Source organism: Spermophilus citellus (assembly GCF_964194105.1).
Source record: "Spermophilus citellus genome assembly, chromosome: 13".
Taxonomy (NCBI): Eukaryota; Metazoa; Chordata; class Mammalia; order Rodentia; family Sciuridae; genus Spermophilus; species Spermophilus citellus.
In genome coordinates this window covers 52,694,640-52,708,322 of record NC_138193.1, presented here as the reverse complement: position 1 = coordinate 52,708,322, position 13,683 = coordinate 52,694,640, and the positions used below count along the sequence as shown (strand labels likewise).

At 43.1% G+C, this 13,683-nt stretch overlaps 2 protein-coding genes across 2 annotated transcripts in view; one reads left to right on the top strand and one right to left on the bottom strand.

Moving 5' to 3' along the window:
• Window positions 1–13,683, top strand: part of LOC308632763 (uncharacterized protein C2orf78-like) — a gene marked incomplete at both ends in the record, with an annotated part of 56,387 nt that overhangs the window by 29,389 nt on the left and 13,315 nt on the right. The window lies entirely within an intron of this gene.
• LOC308632396 (electrogenic sodium bicarbonate cotransporter 4-like) overlaps window positions 1–13,683 on the bottom strand; it is a gene marked incomplete at both ends in the record, with an annotated part of 38,412 nt that overhangs the window by 14,658 nt on the left and 10,071 nt on the right. Inside the window, 5 exons of the mRNA XM_081264479.1 lie at window positions 485–663; window positions 1,404–1,565; window positions 3,085–3,198; window positions 6,991–7,191; window positions 10,809–10,867. Of these exons, the coding sequence (XP_081120605.1) occupies window positions 485–663; window positions 1,404–1,565; window positions 3,085–3,198; window positions 6,991–7,191; window positions 10,809–10,867 (715 nt within the window). The remainder of the gene's footprint in view (window positions 1–484; window positions 664–1,403; window positions 1,566–3,084; window positions 3,199–6,990; window positions 7,192–10,808; window positions 10,868–13,683) is intronic.

Here is a 13,683-nt window from a genome sequence, read left to right as displayed (position 1 = left end):
GACATGAGGAGCAAGGGAAAGAACATGTCAGGACCAGGTGTAGAGGATAGTAGTGGTCCCAGGAAAGCTTTCTGGAAGAATATAAAGCATTGTAAAATAGGAGACCCAGGGGCCTGGAGGGTCTTGAAGAAAAGAAAAGGGAAGGACAGGAAGAGGTTCTATCATGGCCTATGAGGTGAATCCTTGGAGTTCATGTGTGTGTAGGCATATTTGTATGTGTGTGTGCATGTGTGCGTGCATGTGCATGTGCTACTTGGAGACTATTTCTTAATAGTCTTAACTTTTTTCTTAAAAAGTACCATTTAGAAATAAATTTTCATCTCCCTTCTTCCCTCCCTTCCAATATCACTTCTGTCCCTAGTTCCTGGGCTGTCAGAGCAGGGACCCTTTGTCCCTAGATTCCTTAATGGTAAGAAGAGCTGCCTTCCCCTTCCCTAGATGGGTCACTCCTGTTTAGGTGATCCAGGCTCTGACCTCCTCCTACCTGACTCCCAGGAACTGGGGCTGCTCCCCAGGGGCGCTGGTCTCCGTCTCCATCTTGAGGCTGTCGATGTGGGCAATGGAGATGACTGTGGCAGCCACATACCAGGGGAGCCCCGTGAAGGAGCACAGGGCCATGAGGATGCCCACCCAGAAGAGGTCCAGATGGTAGCCAGCAGCCTTCTGCACAGGTGGTAGGATGGGAGAAGCTTCTGGGAGCCTGTTTCTCCTCAGAGCAGCCATTTTGTGGAACACAGTCAAAGGCTCCCCTGCCTTCCAGAGTGCACTCTGAGGGGCTACCACTCTGAGGTGCTCTCTGTAAGAACTTTAGAGGTGTTCAGGTCTCACCTCCCTCAAAGGTGGCTTTAGTTGCCACCTTGTCTGAAAGGGTGAACCAAGTAAGGGACATAGGTAATGAAGGAGAGGGATGTTCTGGCTTGGAAAAGTCCTAGGTTTGGGTCCCCGGGGAGAAAGGTTCCACCCAGTGGCCACAGTATCTGCAGTTCCTGAATGAGATGCCCCAGCTGGGACCCTCGATTGGTCTACATTGGGGGTCAAGGAGAGAGTAGCCCAAGTCTTCTTGGAACCAGAGGCATGGAGAGAGGGGAGTTTCAGGGACCAAGGAGGCTGCCTTCTGACTTCAGGCTTGTCCTCCTGTCAGCATCTGCTTAGACTCCTAAATTCACTCTCAGGAGGTATAGAGTTGGAGGGTCACTTTGGAAGAGGCAAGGGTTCTGTATGCAGGGGCCCAGCCTGGGCTTGATCCTGGTCCTCAAAATCATCCGGCCCTGCTAGAAGTCACCCCACCCCCACCCACCCTCACAACACATCAAGTGGGAACTTGTCTTCTGCTCAAAGTATTGAAAGAAGCCTTTCCCTCCTTTAATCCTTCTAACTTTGTTTCTGGCAAAGGATAGCCTTACCTTCAGCTTGTTCTCCTTCCGGTTAACAATGACAGCTGTGATCTGCTGGTCCATGAAGATCAGGATGGTCACCAGTAGGGCGGGCAGGATGCTCGCCAGGTACACCCACCACGGGTTCTTCCCAAAGGGGGCCACGAACCAGCCTCGGTCAGGCCGTGTGGGCTGAGCAGAGCAAATGAAGAGGGCCCTTTCCTCTCTCTCTTGCCAGGCGCTTGCCTGCTGGCCCCTTTCCTACCACCTCACTTTTTCCCCAACTGGGAGAACTTTTTAAGTACAATATTTTTCCCTTAAGGACATTAGGCATCTGCAACTTTAAATAGATCACAGAGGCACATAGCTATGGGAAGTGGCATGAATACAGGTGGGGTCTACAGAATTAATGGGATAATTTTCTGTGATTGCCCTAGGATTGATTGGGAAACAGAAATAAAGATCAGAAGGCAGCTGAATATGCAGTCACTAATTGCAAAAGAGGTTCTAATTGAAATGAGGTCCAAGAGGCAAGATTAAAGCATTCTGGGTTCAGTGCATGATAGAATTGTCTGTAAAACAACAAACACTGGGAGCTGGAGATGTAGCTCAGTGGTGGAACACTTGCCTACCAAACATTGAGGGCCTGGGTTCCATCCCCAATACTTCAAAACAAAATATCAACATCAACTCAGACTGATAAGGGGGACAAAGGGGTTAACTATTGCAGAAGCTGATGTTTATAATATTTTTATATTTAAAAGGAAGGGCTACTTTTATTTTGAAGAGCCAGCGTGAGTTGTATGAGATGTGCTTAAGCTACTCAGTAAAACCCTGAAATAATATCATGAAGATCAAGGCCTCAAAGGCTGAGGAACATTCTAGAACCTGGACTTCCTACCTTGCTTAGATGGCAGGTGCATTTGTGAGGGAACAGGGCTTGAGCTTAGCCACAGACAAATGGCACCAACTATGGACTAATGGGTAATTTCTGAAGCAGTGGTTTTGAATTTTGAACATGTTCAGAATCACCTAAAGTGCCAGTTAAAACACAAATTGCTGGGTTCTATAAGTCTACAAGACTTTCAGATTCCATACTTCTGAGATGGGAATAAGAATATGAGAATTTTCATTTCTTTCCTTCTTCCCTTCTTCCCCTCTCTTCCTTTTTTCCTTCCTTCCTTTCTCCCTCCCTCCCTTCCTTCCTTCATTTCTCTTGGTAGGGACTCACTAGCCCAACCTAGTCTGGAATTCCTGACCTCAAGCAGTCTTCCCACCTTGGGAGTGCTGGGAGTACAGACTCACCAAGAACAAGTTCCCAGGTGACAATGTGACACTAGTCCAGGGACCACACTTTGAGAATCACTGTTACAAGGGGTCATTTTCAGTAGATTCCAGTTGGCCCAGCTTGTAGACTGTCATAGGTGAGGAAATTGGAAACCCTTACATAGAAGTCAAAAGGCTTCAGCTGGACTGGAGTGTGGATTCTAGCACCTTCCCTACTCCTTAGGGTACACAGCAAGATTTCATTCTAAATATGTCCTCACCCACCTCTCAAAGGACTGCCCCTGGGAGGCTGTGCAGAAGGTGGTAGAGCGTACACTGAGAACCTACAGGGTGACTTGGATGAGAGAAGAATGTTGAGCGTACAGGAGGACTATAGCTCATGGGCAGGCAGGACGATTGCCTGGATTAGGGGCAAGGGGCAAACCTTGATGACATTGGGCACGTGCAGCTTGGGGGTTTCCAGGCCAAAACAGGCATCGATTCCACAGAACATCAGGATGGAGAAAATAATGGAAAAGTCAGCCACCAGGGCACGGACCTACAGAAAAGAGAGAAGCTAGTGAGTGAAGCATCCACCTTGCTCCAGGCTGACCCAATCTGCAGATGTCAAAGAGGAAACCCCTTAAAGGCAGGACCCTGAAGTCAGCAGGCCTATGCTCAAATCCTGGTTCTTCTCCTTTCTGGCTGTGTGATCTTGGGGAAGCATACCATTGAGCCTGTTTCTTCCATTGTGAAAAGGAGATAAAGATACTACCTACCTTCAGGTGCAAGTGAGCTGTGGCATATATAGAGTGCTTGGGATGCTGGTGGTCAAAGTGGGAGCTGTTAGGATGCATGGGTGGCCCTGGCAACCCTTGCTGAAGATGTGTTCTGATATGACAGAATGGATGGGGTCAGCTGCCGGGTGGTGAGGGCAATTGTTGAACTCGGAAGGAAACCCCAGGTCTCAAAAATGTGACAGGTTGTCACACCCCTGGGCTGGGAGGGAAACTCTCACCCCTGCCCCAATTACATAGGGGACCTCTGGCTACTCTCAAACCTTCTGTCCACCAAGAGTCTCCAGCCTATTATTCTTAATTCTGGGAGACCTATTCCAGGCTAGTTCAGGATCTGACTTCCCTGCCCTTTCTGAAAGCATCCTCTGACCCCAACCCTCCCCTTATTCTATATTGGGAAGTTTCAGGGCAGAGGGTCCCCCAATGTCTATCTGCCACCTTTTTTTATATCTCTTCAGAGAAAGCAATTTGAAGGGGCAGAGGCAGGTGAGGACACATCCTACTTCCCATTCAAATTGTATTAATATAACATGTGACTGACTGAGAATTCACTTAGTGTAAAAAAGACAGTGGAGAGCAAAGTCCCTACCTTAGCTTTTCTAAACCTGACATATGTCTTGGTTTTAGTTGTTCTGGAGGTTTATTCCTTGTCAGTTAATATATTTATAGTTTCATATTTTGATTTACTAATTAAAGGCATTACTATAAAGTTTAGACTTACTTATATTACCCCTCCTTCCCTTTCTCCATTTCTAATTTCTGTTATTCATTTTAAAACTCTTTCTATGGGCTTCCTTTGTACTTTTGTGTTATGTAATTAAATATCTCATAACTCTTGCCAATATCTCTCATTCTCTGTCACGTGAGGTGAGGATCACTGTACTTGAGCTTGTTACCACCTCTCTTACTTGTCCCCCTTCCACCTATGATGCCTTCACTTTGATCTTTACATGTCAAAGCTGAGGAGATCATACACTGTTGTGTAGACACATCTTTTGTGTTTTATCTGTAAGTGGATTCCGAAAGGTGAAAATCAATAACATCTTTATGTTGTTAGGATCGTATCAGCATTGGTCACAGCAGAACCAAGTAGTATGCTACATTTATATTTCTTTTCCACAATTTTCCTAGCACTGAAATAAAAATGTTATCAAGTTAACTATGTGAATCTGCCATTTTTTTGTAGGACAAAACAGTCAAATATAGGCCATTTCATATGGTCCAATCCCATATGAAGATAGACAAAATAAACAGCTGTGAACTCCCCTTCTCCTTAATAAAAATTTACCCATCCAGTGGACAATCTCTCCTGTCACCCAGTGACATCCCTGTTCTAGCTCTCTAAGAGAACCACTAGTTTGAATTCAGAGTTTACTTTTCCCATGAAGTCTCTATTTAGACTAAGTGTGTACATATCCCTCAACAAAACATGGCATTGCTTTGCTTGTTTTTAAATTTTACATAAAGGGTAACATGTTATTTGTAATCTTCTGCAATTTGCTTTATTTGTTCAACATTATGTTTATGATATTTTTCTTTGTGGATAGATGTAGCTGTAGTCTATATTATTTGCAGCTCAGTCTTTGCATGATTATTTTCCATTTGTTTCTTTATTTTCATGTTAATAGTTAAATTTAGATCACTTTCAGTTTTTCTCTTGGAATCAATGTTTCTGTGACTGTTCTTGTACACGCATAAGAATTTCTCTGAGGTATATACCTGGGAGTGGATGTACTGGTTTGAAGGTCCTGTCATCTCCAGCTTTATCATAGAATGCCCATTGCCCTCCAAATTGAACATACCTCTTGACACTCACATCCATCACTTTCAATCTCCAATACCTGATATTCCAAGGCTTGGAGTGCTAACCAACCTGATGAGTGTAAAATAGTGTGACCTCATTTTTCTCTGCAACACAAAATTCCAGGAGGCAAGAAAGCAGTTTTTAAGTATTTTAAGGGAAAAAATGTTGGTGGCCCTAGAACTTCATATTATGCAAATTATTTTTCATCCTGCAAATAACAGACATTCTCTGAATCAGCCACTGCTCTAGCATTTTCACATAAGAAGAGATTAGGGAGATGATGTAGGTGGGAGTGGGGAGGATGTGAGGAAGCTTGTTTTTAGGATTCATTTGTGTTGCAGTTCCATGAGTTTTTACTTAGTTGTTCTTTTGCAAAGCTTCCTAATGAACCTTTTATTTAGTCTTTAGAAAATATTGGGGAAAATTCAACTATTCATATGATTATTAAATGAGTTTATTATTCATAATATTCATTTGTCATTAGTCATACTATTTATTTAAAATAGCTTTAGGAGAGCATGCATGGGATTTATGGTATGAATGAGTTGCTAAAATTCTTCCAAGCATCCCTTCCCATGGCACAGCCATTCCTCACATATGCAAGTACAGTTAATTTTTTTTTTCAGTTGTAGATGGATACAATACCTGTATTTTATTATTTACTCTTTTATGTATTGCTGAGGATTGAACCCAGTGCCTTACACATGCCAGGCAAGTGCTCTATCACCGAGCTACAACCCCAGCCTGCAAGTTCAGTTTTGATTAATACATATTTTATTCCAGACAAACAGAAACTGAAATTAAAAATAGCAGTGAGCATTTATAATAGCATTAAAAATTAGGCTGGGGATATAGCTCAGTTGGTAGAATGCTTGCCTTGTGTGTACAAGGCCCTAGATTTGATCCCTAGCACCACAGAAAAAAAAAGAAGAAAGAAAGAAAGTAAAAAGGGGTCTTAGGTTGTAGCTCAGTGGTAGAGTGCTTATCTAGCATGTGTGAGGCCCTGGGTTAAATCCTCAGCACCACATAAACAAATAAAATAAAGGTAGTGTGTCCATCTACAACTTAAAAAAATGTATTAAAAAAAATAAAAAGGTCAGTCACAGAGTGGGAAAAGATATCACAACACACACCATCATGAAAGTATTTGTATTCAGAATATATAAAGAACTTTTTGCACATCAGAAAGTAAAGAACAACCCAATAAAAACTGTGCAAGAGGATTTAAACAGAGACTTCCAAGAAGAAAGTCAAATGGCCTTATGGTCAATAAAAACATGACAAGATTTTCAATTTCATTAGTCGTTGGTGCACTGAAAAATTTTAAAAAAACACATGAGTTATTATTGCACAGGAAGACTAAAGGTAAAAGTCTGAAAATATGAAATATTTGTTGCCAAAGGGCTTATCAACAAGAGATTGCAATTCTCCCTGACTCCGAAGTATGTGCTTTAACTTGAAAAAGTGCCCACAAGGTGGCCCTTTTTTCAGAGGGTACCAAGGATTGAACTCAGGGGCACTTAACCACAGAGTCACATCCCCAGTCCTATTTTGTATTTCATTTAGAGACAGGATCTCACTAAGTTGCTTAGTGCCTTGCTTTTGCTGAGGCTGGCTTTGAACTCGGGATCCTCCTGCCTCAGCTTCCTGAGCCACTGAGATTACAGGCAGGCATCACCAGCCCAGCTGATGACATTTTTCTCAATAGTTGTTTGACTATAGGTTCTTCCTAACTGCATGGTGCACTTACCTTGGTAGGAAAATAGCGGCTGAATTTGAATTTCTTCAAAGTCAAGGTCATGGAGTAAGTCCCAAAGAAAAGAATGAAGGACATAAGTGCCAGGTCTGGAATGAACTGGCAGGAGTTCCCAAGTAGGCGCCCACCATAGCTCAGACACTCCTTCTTGCTCAGCAGGGACCAGTCCAGTGCTGTGAGGTTAAGGGGATCGTACTTGGAGACCAAACATAAGAGAGAAAGGGTCAAAACCTTCCTGGCGGGTTGGCCGTGTCCTTCCCCTTGCTATCCCAGGCACCCTACACACCCACCACCATGATGCCTTCAGTAACAGAATGGTGTTCCAGGGGACAAAACTGTTCAAGGAGTCATAAGCAGGCAGCTCCCTGGGAGGATTGGAAGCTGACACTTCCTTTTTCATTGTGTTCTGGGGTGCACCCTATATCTTTGCTAGCAATGAGAAACTACGCAGCAGTGGTGGGAATGCCCTCCCCTTCAGTAGGCTGGACTTCTGTTGCTGTCCACCAACCATGGGTCTATTGACATCTCACACTATTCTCTCCTCTCCTTCCCTTCTGTCACTCCTTTGTCAGTCCATTCTTAGGTCATTTCAGCTATTTGTGTCCCAGTTCCTAAAATTCAGGGCATGCAAAACAACGCAATTTTATATATAAATATAAATGTTATATACTTTGTATCCACGGGTTTTTCTTCTTTGAATTCAACCAACTGTGAATCAAAAATATTTTTTAAAAAATTACATCTGTACTAAACATGTACAGACTACTATTACCACCTAAATGATACAATATAACAACAATTTCCATAGCATTTACATTGTATTAGGTATTATAAGTTATCTAAAGATGATTTAAAATATCCAGGAGATGGGCATATAAATATTATACCATTTTATATAAAGCATTTGAGCATCTATGGATTTTTAAAAATATTTTCTTAGTTGTCAATGGACTTTATTTTATTTATTTATATGTGGTGCTGAGGATTGAACCCAGCGCCTCACACATGCTAGGCAAGCACTCTACCACTAAGCCACAAACCCAGCCCCAGCATCTATAGATTTTGATATCTTTGGGTGATTCTGGAGTTAAACCTCTGTGAATACTGAAGAATATCTGTATTTATGTATTCCTAAGAGTAGTAAAAGAAGGAAGAAAATGTATTATATAAATATAATACAATTTAATATATTTTTAAAATTGTTGTTAGATCTTTATTTTATTTATTTGTTTATATGTGGTGCTGAAGATAGGACCCAGTACTCACACATGCCAGGCAAATGTGCTATGGCTGAGCCACAGCCCCAATTTAATACACATTTTTAAAAGTTAATGTGTAAGGGCTCGGGATACAGCTCAGTTGGTAGAGTGCTTACCTTGCATGCATAAGGCCCTGAGTTCAATCCCCAGCACCACAAACAAAACAAAACCTAAAAACAAAAACTAAAAAGTTAATGTGTAAATATTTAGAAACCTTACATAATGAAGTAAACAGATGCTTACAACTAGCTATAAGGGATGTTTGTATTAAGACAAGTGTAATAGAGCATTACAATAAGGTCCCTAATGAATCATGCCTTCCTTCATCCACACTCATGCACGGTGTGGCATTGATGGTCCTCCTATCAAAGGGGAAGTCTGTTTTCTCACTCCTTTGAATATGGGCTGGTCTTTGACTTGCTTAGACCAACAGAGTGAGGGAGGAAGTGACTTGGAGGCAATGAAAGGAGCCTGCAGGTTCTGCCTTCATACTCCTGGAAACCTGATAACAAAATGCTGTGACAAACTCAAGACTGAGAAAATCACATGGAGAGACAGGTAGAGCCATTCGGTTCCACCTGTGACAAGTCCCTACCAGGCTTGCCAGCTTGAAAGGCCACAAAACTGAGTTCAGGTGAAATCAGTGAACTAGCCAGTCATCCCACAGAATTATGAGAATTATAATTGCTGCTTCTATTGCTTTAATCCACTTTATTTTTTTGTGTGTGTGTATGTGGTATGTGTGAGCCATACTCCCGGCCCTTTTTATTTTTTGAGACGGGATCTCACTACACTTTCCACAATGGCCTCAAACTTACGATCCTCCTGCCTCAACCTCAAGATTTGCTAATGACACATATGTGAGGAGGTCTGGTGTGGGACTGTCCCATGCTGTCTTGCATTTTGGGACCCCATCTACTGAATGTCAGCCATATCTCTCAATCACCACGTATAATTTAAAATGCTCCCTGCAAATATTGTTCCTCTACTGCCCCACAGGTCTGTCCCAGTTTTCTTTTCCAGTTTGCCTCTTGGAATTTCCCCAGCCAATCTTCCATTCTCATATTAGCTGAACTAGTCCACTCGTTGTTTCCTGCACAGGTTTTGTGCTTTTCTTCCTTGACCCTCTGTCTTTGATGTTCCCTTCGCCTGGAATGTTCTTCTCTCTACTGAATCAACCTTCTCCCAACCTTAAACATTCCACTTTGTCTTTTTATTAAAAATCATATGGGCTTATTAATTTCTAAATTTTTTTGCAGATACATGGATATGAATATGTTTCCACGGACTATACATATATTTATAACACATTCCACTTTCTCCATGAGGCTTTCTCTGGTCTCTCCAGCTAGTTTTCTTTCCTGCCACCAGAGTTGGAAGAACATATATGGCCTAGCTTTGCCTAGATTTGATGCATGGCATGCCCTACTCATGCCTCCCATAACTCTTTTTTTTAATATTTTTTTTTTAGGTGTAGATGGACACAACACAATGCCTTTATTTTTTATGTGGTGCTGAGGATCAAAGCCGGGTCCAGCCCGTGCCAGGCAAGCGCTCCACCGCTGAGCCACAATCCCAGCCCCTGCCTCCCATAACTATTCACGTGCATCTTCACAAGCACATCAAAAGGAAGTTGGAAGGCAGGGACCAACTTTATTTATGTCTTCTTTATTTACTCTTTTTTTTTTTTTTTTTTTTGCAATGCTGGCAATTGAAGCCAGGGCCTCTCATGTGCCAGGCAAGTGCTCTACCACTGAACTCCACCCCCAGCCCCACATTGATTTCTTAGTGCACATAGCATCTTGCACACAATAGGAATTGAGAAATAGGCACTGACTGATTCTTTTCTTTCTCTCTCAAGACCTGGGATTTGGAAAACCTTAGGTTAAATTGTCAACTAGAATTGTCTGAGCAGAGTCACCAACTGCCTGTGCAGGGTAACTTAAGAAGCAACCTAACAGCATCCACTTCTCTCCCAAGGCCTATGAAGGCTACCTTTCACCTGGATTTGAGCTTCCCACCATTAGACCCACTTAGGCTGGGACATTGGCTCCTGAAGGCCACCACCCCTGATTATTGGGAAAGGTAGGCCAGATCTAGAAGTCCCAGGGACAAAGGAGGTCAAAGGACAGGTCAGATTCATTAGGGAGGGGGAGCACTACTAAACTTTCTGGGACTAGAGAATTGTTGGGTGGGAACTAGTGGTCCAAGGTAGAAAGGGAAGGAAAATCAAGAAAGATGAAAGGGAAACTTTGTTTCCAGTTGTGTGTGCAGCCCTATTACCATCCTCACTGCTACCTCCCCTTCATTTGTAGGTATATATCATATTTATGCATTGCATGCAATAGAAGGAGGCATGATTTAAGATGGGATGCTTACAGTACGCTTACAGCATCTTAAAATAAAAGTACACATTTGCAAAGCTCTGCGGGTGCCCCTGGGCCTCTGTGAGTCTGGGTTGCCATGAGTTGGTCTCAGTTTCCCAACTCTCTTCTCACTACCCCCACCCACAAAACAGCACCTGACCTTCTGACCTAAGAGGAGGGGACTTACCAGAGAAGCATTGAGGTTTGGTGCTGGCGAGGCTGAGGCATTGAACACAGTTGTATTCACTGTAGATGAGCAAGGACATGGGGAAGGTCAGAGGCTTTGGGATGGGGAATCTGCAACCCCCATGAAGCTCCCACCCTTTCTCCTTTCATTCCAGTTTCTTAGAGCCAAATTGGTTCCCATCATGAGGACAGCTCATCATATCTGGCCCCTGTTCACCTTCCTTGTTTTGCCTCTCTTGCCCCTGTCTTTAGGGATGGGTTGGTGGGAGGGAGCCTGGGCCAGAACTCAGACATAAGGCTGGGCCAGCTGTTGTAGGACATCTCCTGCCTGACAATAAACAGCTGGTTTTGAAAAAACTGAAATAAAGAATCTGATGCTAAGACAAGCTGGTGAATAATGTGCCTTGTGAATCTCTACTTGCCACTGGACCCATTTGTGTGCTGTTAGACTTAACATTTTAAAGGATTAACTACATGCTTTGCATTATGCCAAACCCATATATATATATAATATATATATATATATATACTCATTTAAGTTCCCAAATCTCCATAAAGTATCCCCATTTTACAGATGAGGTAACTGAGGCCCAGAGAGGTTAACCTGCCTATTGCCCAAGGTCACAGAGCTCATACTTGGAGCCATGATCCCATCCCAGGCAGGCTGGCCCAGAGCATATAAACCTCCCAGTTCGGTACAGCAAGCTTTGCCACCCCCGTCCCCCACCAACACTTCCCTTCTCTCCTGCCCCTTTCCAGATGTACTTTTTTTTTAAGGTCAGCTGGGCCTGTTTGAACTTATTGGCTTTGATAGTCTCTTCTCTAATCTGCCCCTTTAATAGAAGACAAGGAAAATATAACCTCGGTGTAGGACCGGAAGAAGAATCAGGAACCCAAAGGTTCTGTTTTTATTTGTTCCCACTGTGTCTCTTGCCGGGCACTTCCCTTCCCTGGCCTCAGTGTCCCTTTAAGTGGAGCACCTATGGGTCCCTTCAGTTCCTGAGGAAAGCTGGAGGAAACATAATCTGCCTCCTCTCATTTCCATGTGGACTTTTCCACTCTCCCTTCTCTCTGTTGGGCCTCCCTTGCTCCTTCCTGTGGGGAGAGCTCATCACCCACATGGGGGGCTCCCCAGGGTTGGTGGCTACTCATGACAAAGGCAGGCTTCGGAGGACCACTGCTTGCCCTCTCTCTTCCTCCTGAACTGCAGGGGTGGAAGTGAAGGCCAGGCCTGCCTCACTCTCCTCCTCCAAGCAAAGGCAGACTAAGCAGTTCCCCTGTGGCAGGTGTGGGGAGATCAAGGAACCCCAGCCAGTTTGCTGGCAAAAAGCCTGAGAGGCTCTGCAAGCCCCATTTGGCCCCTGCTGACTGACTATCCACATTTGGTTAGGAACTCAGAGAGAAGAGCTTAATCTTGAAGCTTCTCCCAACCACTAACAAGCTGTCCACAGGGTTGGATAGACTACAGGGCCCTGCTAAGGTGCTCACTTCTGGGGCAGCTGGACTGGGTTGCTGGCAAACTCGGTCTTGCTCAGTTTGTAGAACATTACTAGGAGTTCTATAAACCCAGTGGTTTGCTCAGATTGTTCTGACAAAAGTGTTACTTATTAGAAATCAAGGACATCTGTTGCCTTTCCTCACATTGTTGACCAAAAGAACATGATGCACAATTAACATTAGGGACAGAGAAGCTGGCCAAGAAGCTGCCTCTAGGCGACCCACTGACATGCTAGAGAATTCCCTGTTAGTGCTTAAACCTGGGGAGGTCAAACATTTTCCACCACCCAGTGTTTTCAGGCCAGACATCCTCCTGATGTCTTCCTTAGGCTTATCAATTATTTTATATCAAGAACTTTATAGAGTTTATCTGAAAGCTACTCAAGATGAAGATGGAAGAAACGTAACATGGAAAATTCCAGAAAGGGTCCAAAAATATTGTAAAATTCTAGTGTGCAAAAAGTGGTACTCACTTGGGATTGAAAGCAGCCAAATCAGTGTTTGCAGCATCCATAAACAGAATACAAATCAGTTACAATGGAAACAAAATTAAATATAAAAAGAAAGTGCCCCTGAACATGCGCTTAGGAAGAGTGACAAAGAATGAGAGTATGCCATAGTTAAGCTGTTTTTTTTTCTTTTCAGTAAACCTAAGAATATGGAACAATTAGTAATTAGATGACTCATGAACTGGAAAGAACCCACAGTTAGTTCCCCACTCCCTAGTTTCCTACATATCTAGAACTTTCCTTTCTATATTCTCCTAATCAGAACTAACTTGTTCTGGTTCTAATTCCTTTATTCTCAGTGAAGAAACTGAAGATCTAATCTTTTTTAAAAATTATTTTAATTGTAGATATATATTGCTGAGAGTTGAACCCAGTGTCTCAGACATTAGAGGCAAGTACTCTACCACTGAACTACAGCCCAGCCCCTGAATACCTAATCTTATTGTAGTTAGTAGTTAATAATGGCTCGGTGTATTAATTAATAGTTCAAGAGAGCAGAAGCTCTCAAACTTGAGAGGGCATCAGAATTACCTGGAAGGTTTGTTAATCCATAGATGGTTGGACCCTGCCCCAGTTTCTGATTCAGCAGGTCTGGGGCAGAGCCCAAGAATTTACATTTCTGACAAGTTCTCAGATGGTGATAAAGCTGTGGGTCTGGGGACCACACTTTGAGAAACATGACAACAGCATGACCCAAAGAATGAAGTGACATCAAGCCTCTGGGCAAGACCAGAGAGGAACCTATTTGAAAATGAAGTGGCTTCATTATGCTCCTTGAATGCTACTTTGTATGTTCCTTCATCCTCTGTTTCTAGGGCATTTTTAGGTTTGGTTTCTCCTGTGGATAGATGATTTTCAGAATAGCCAAAG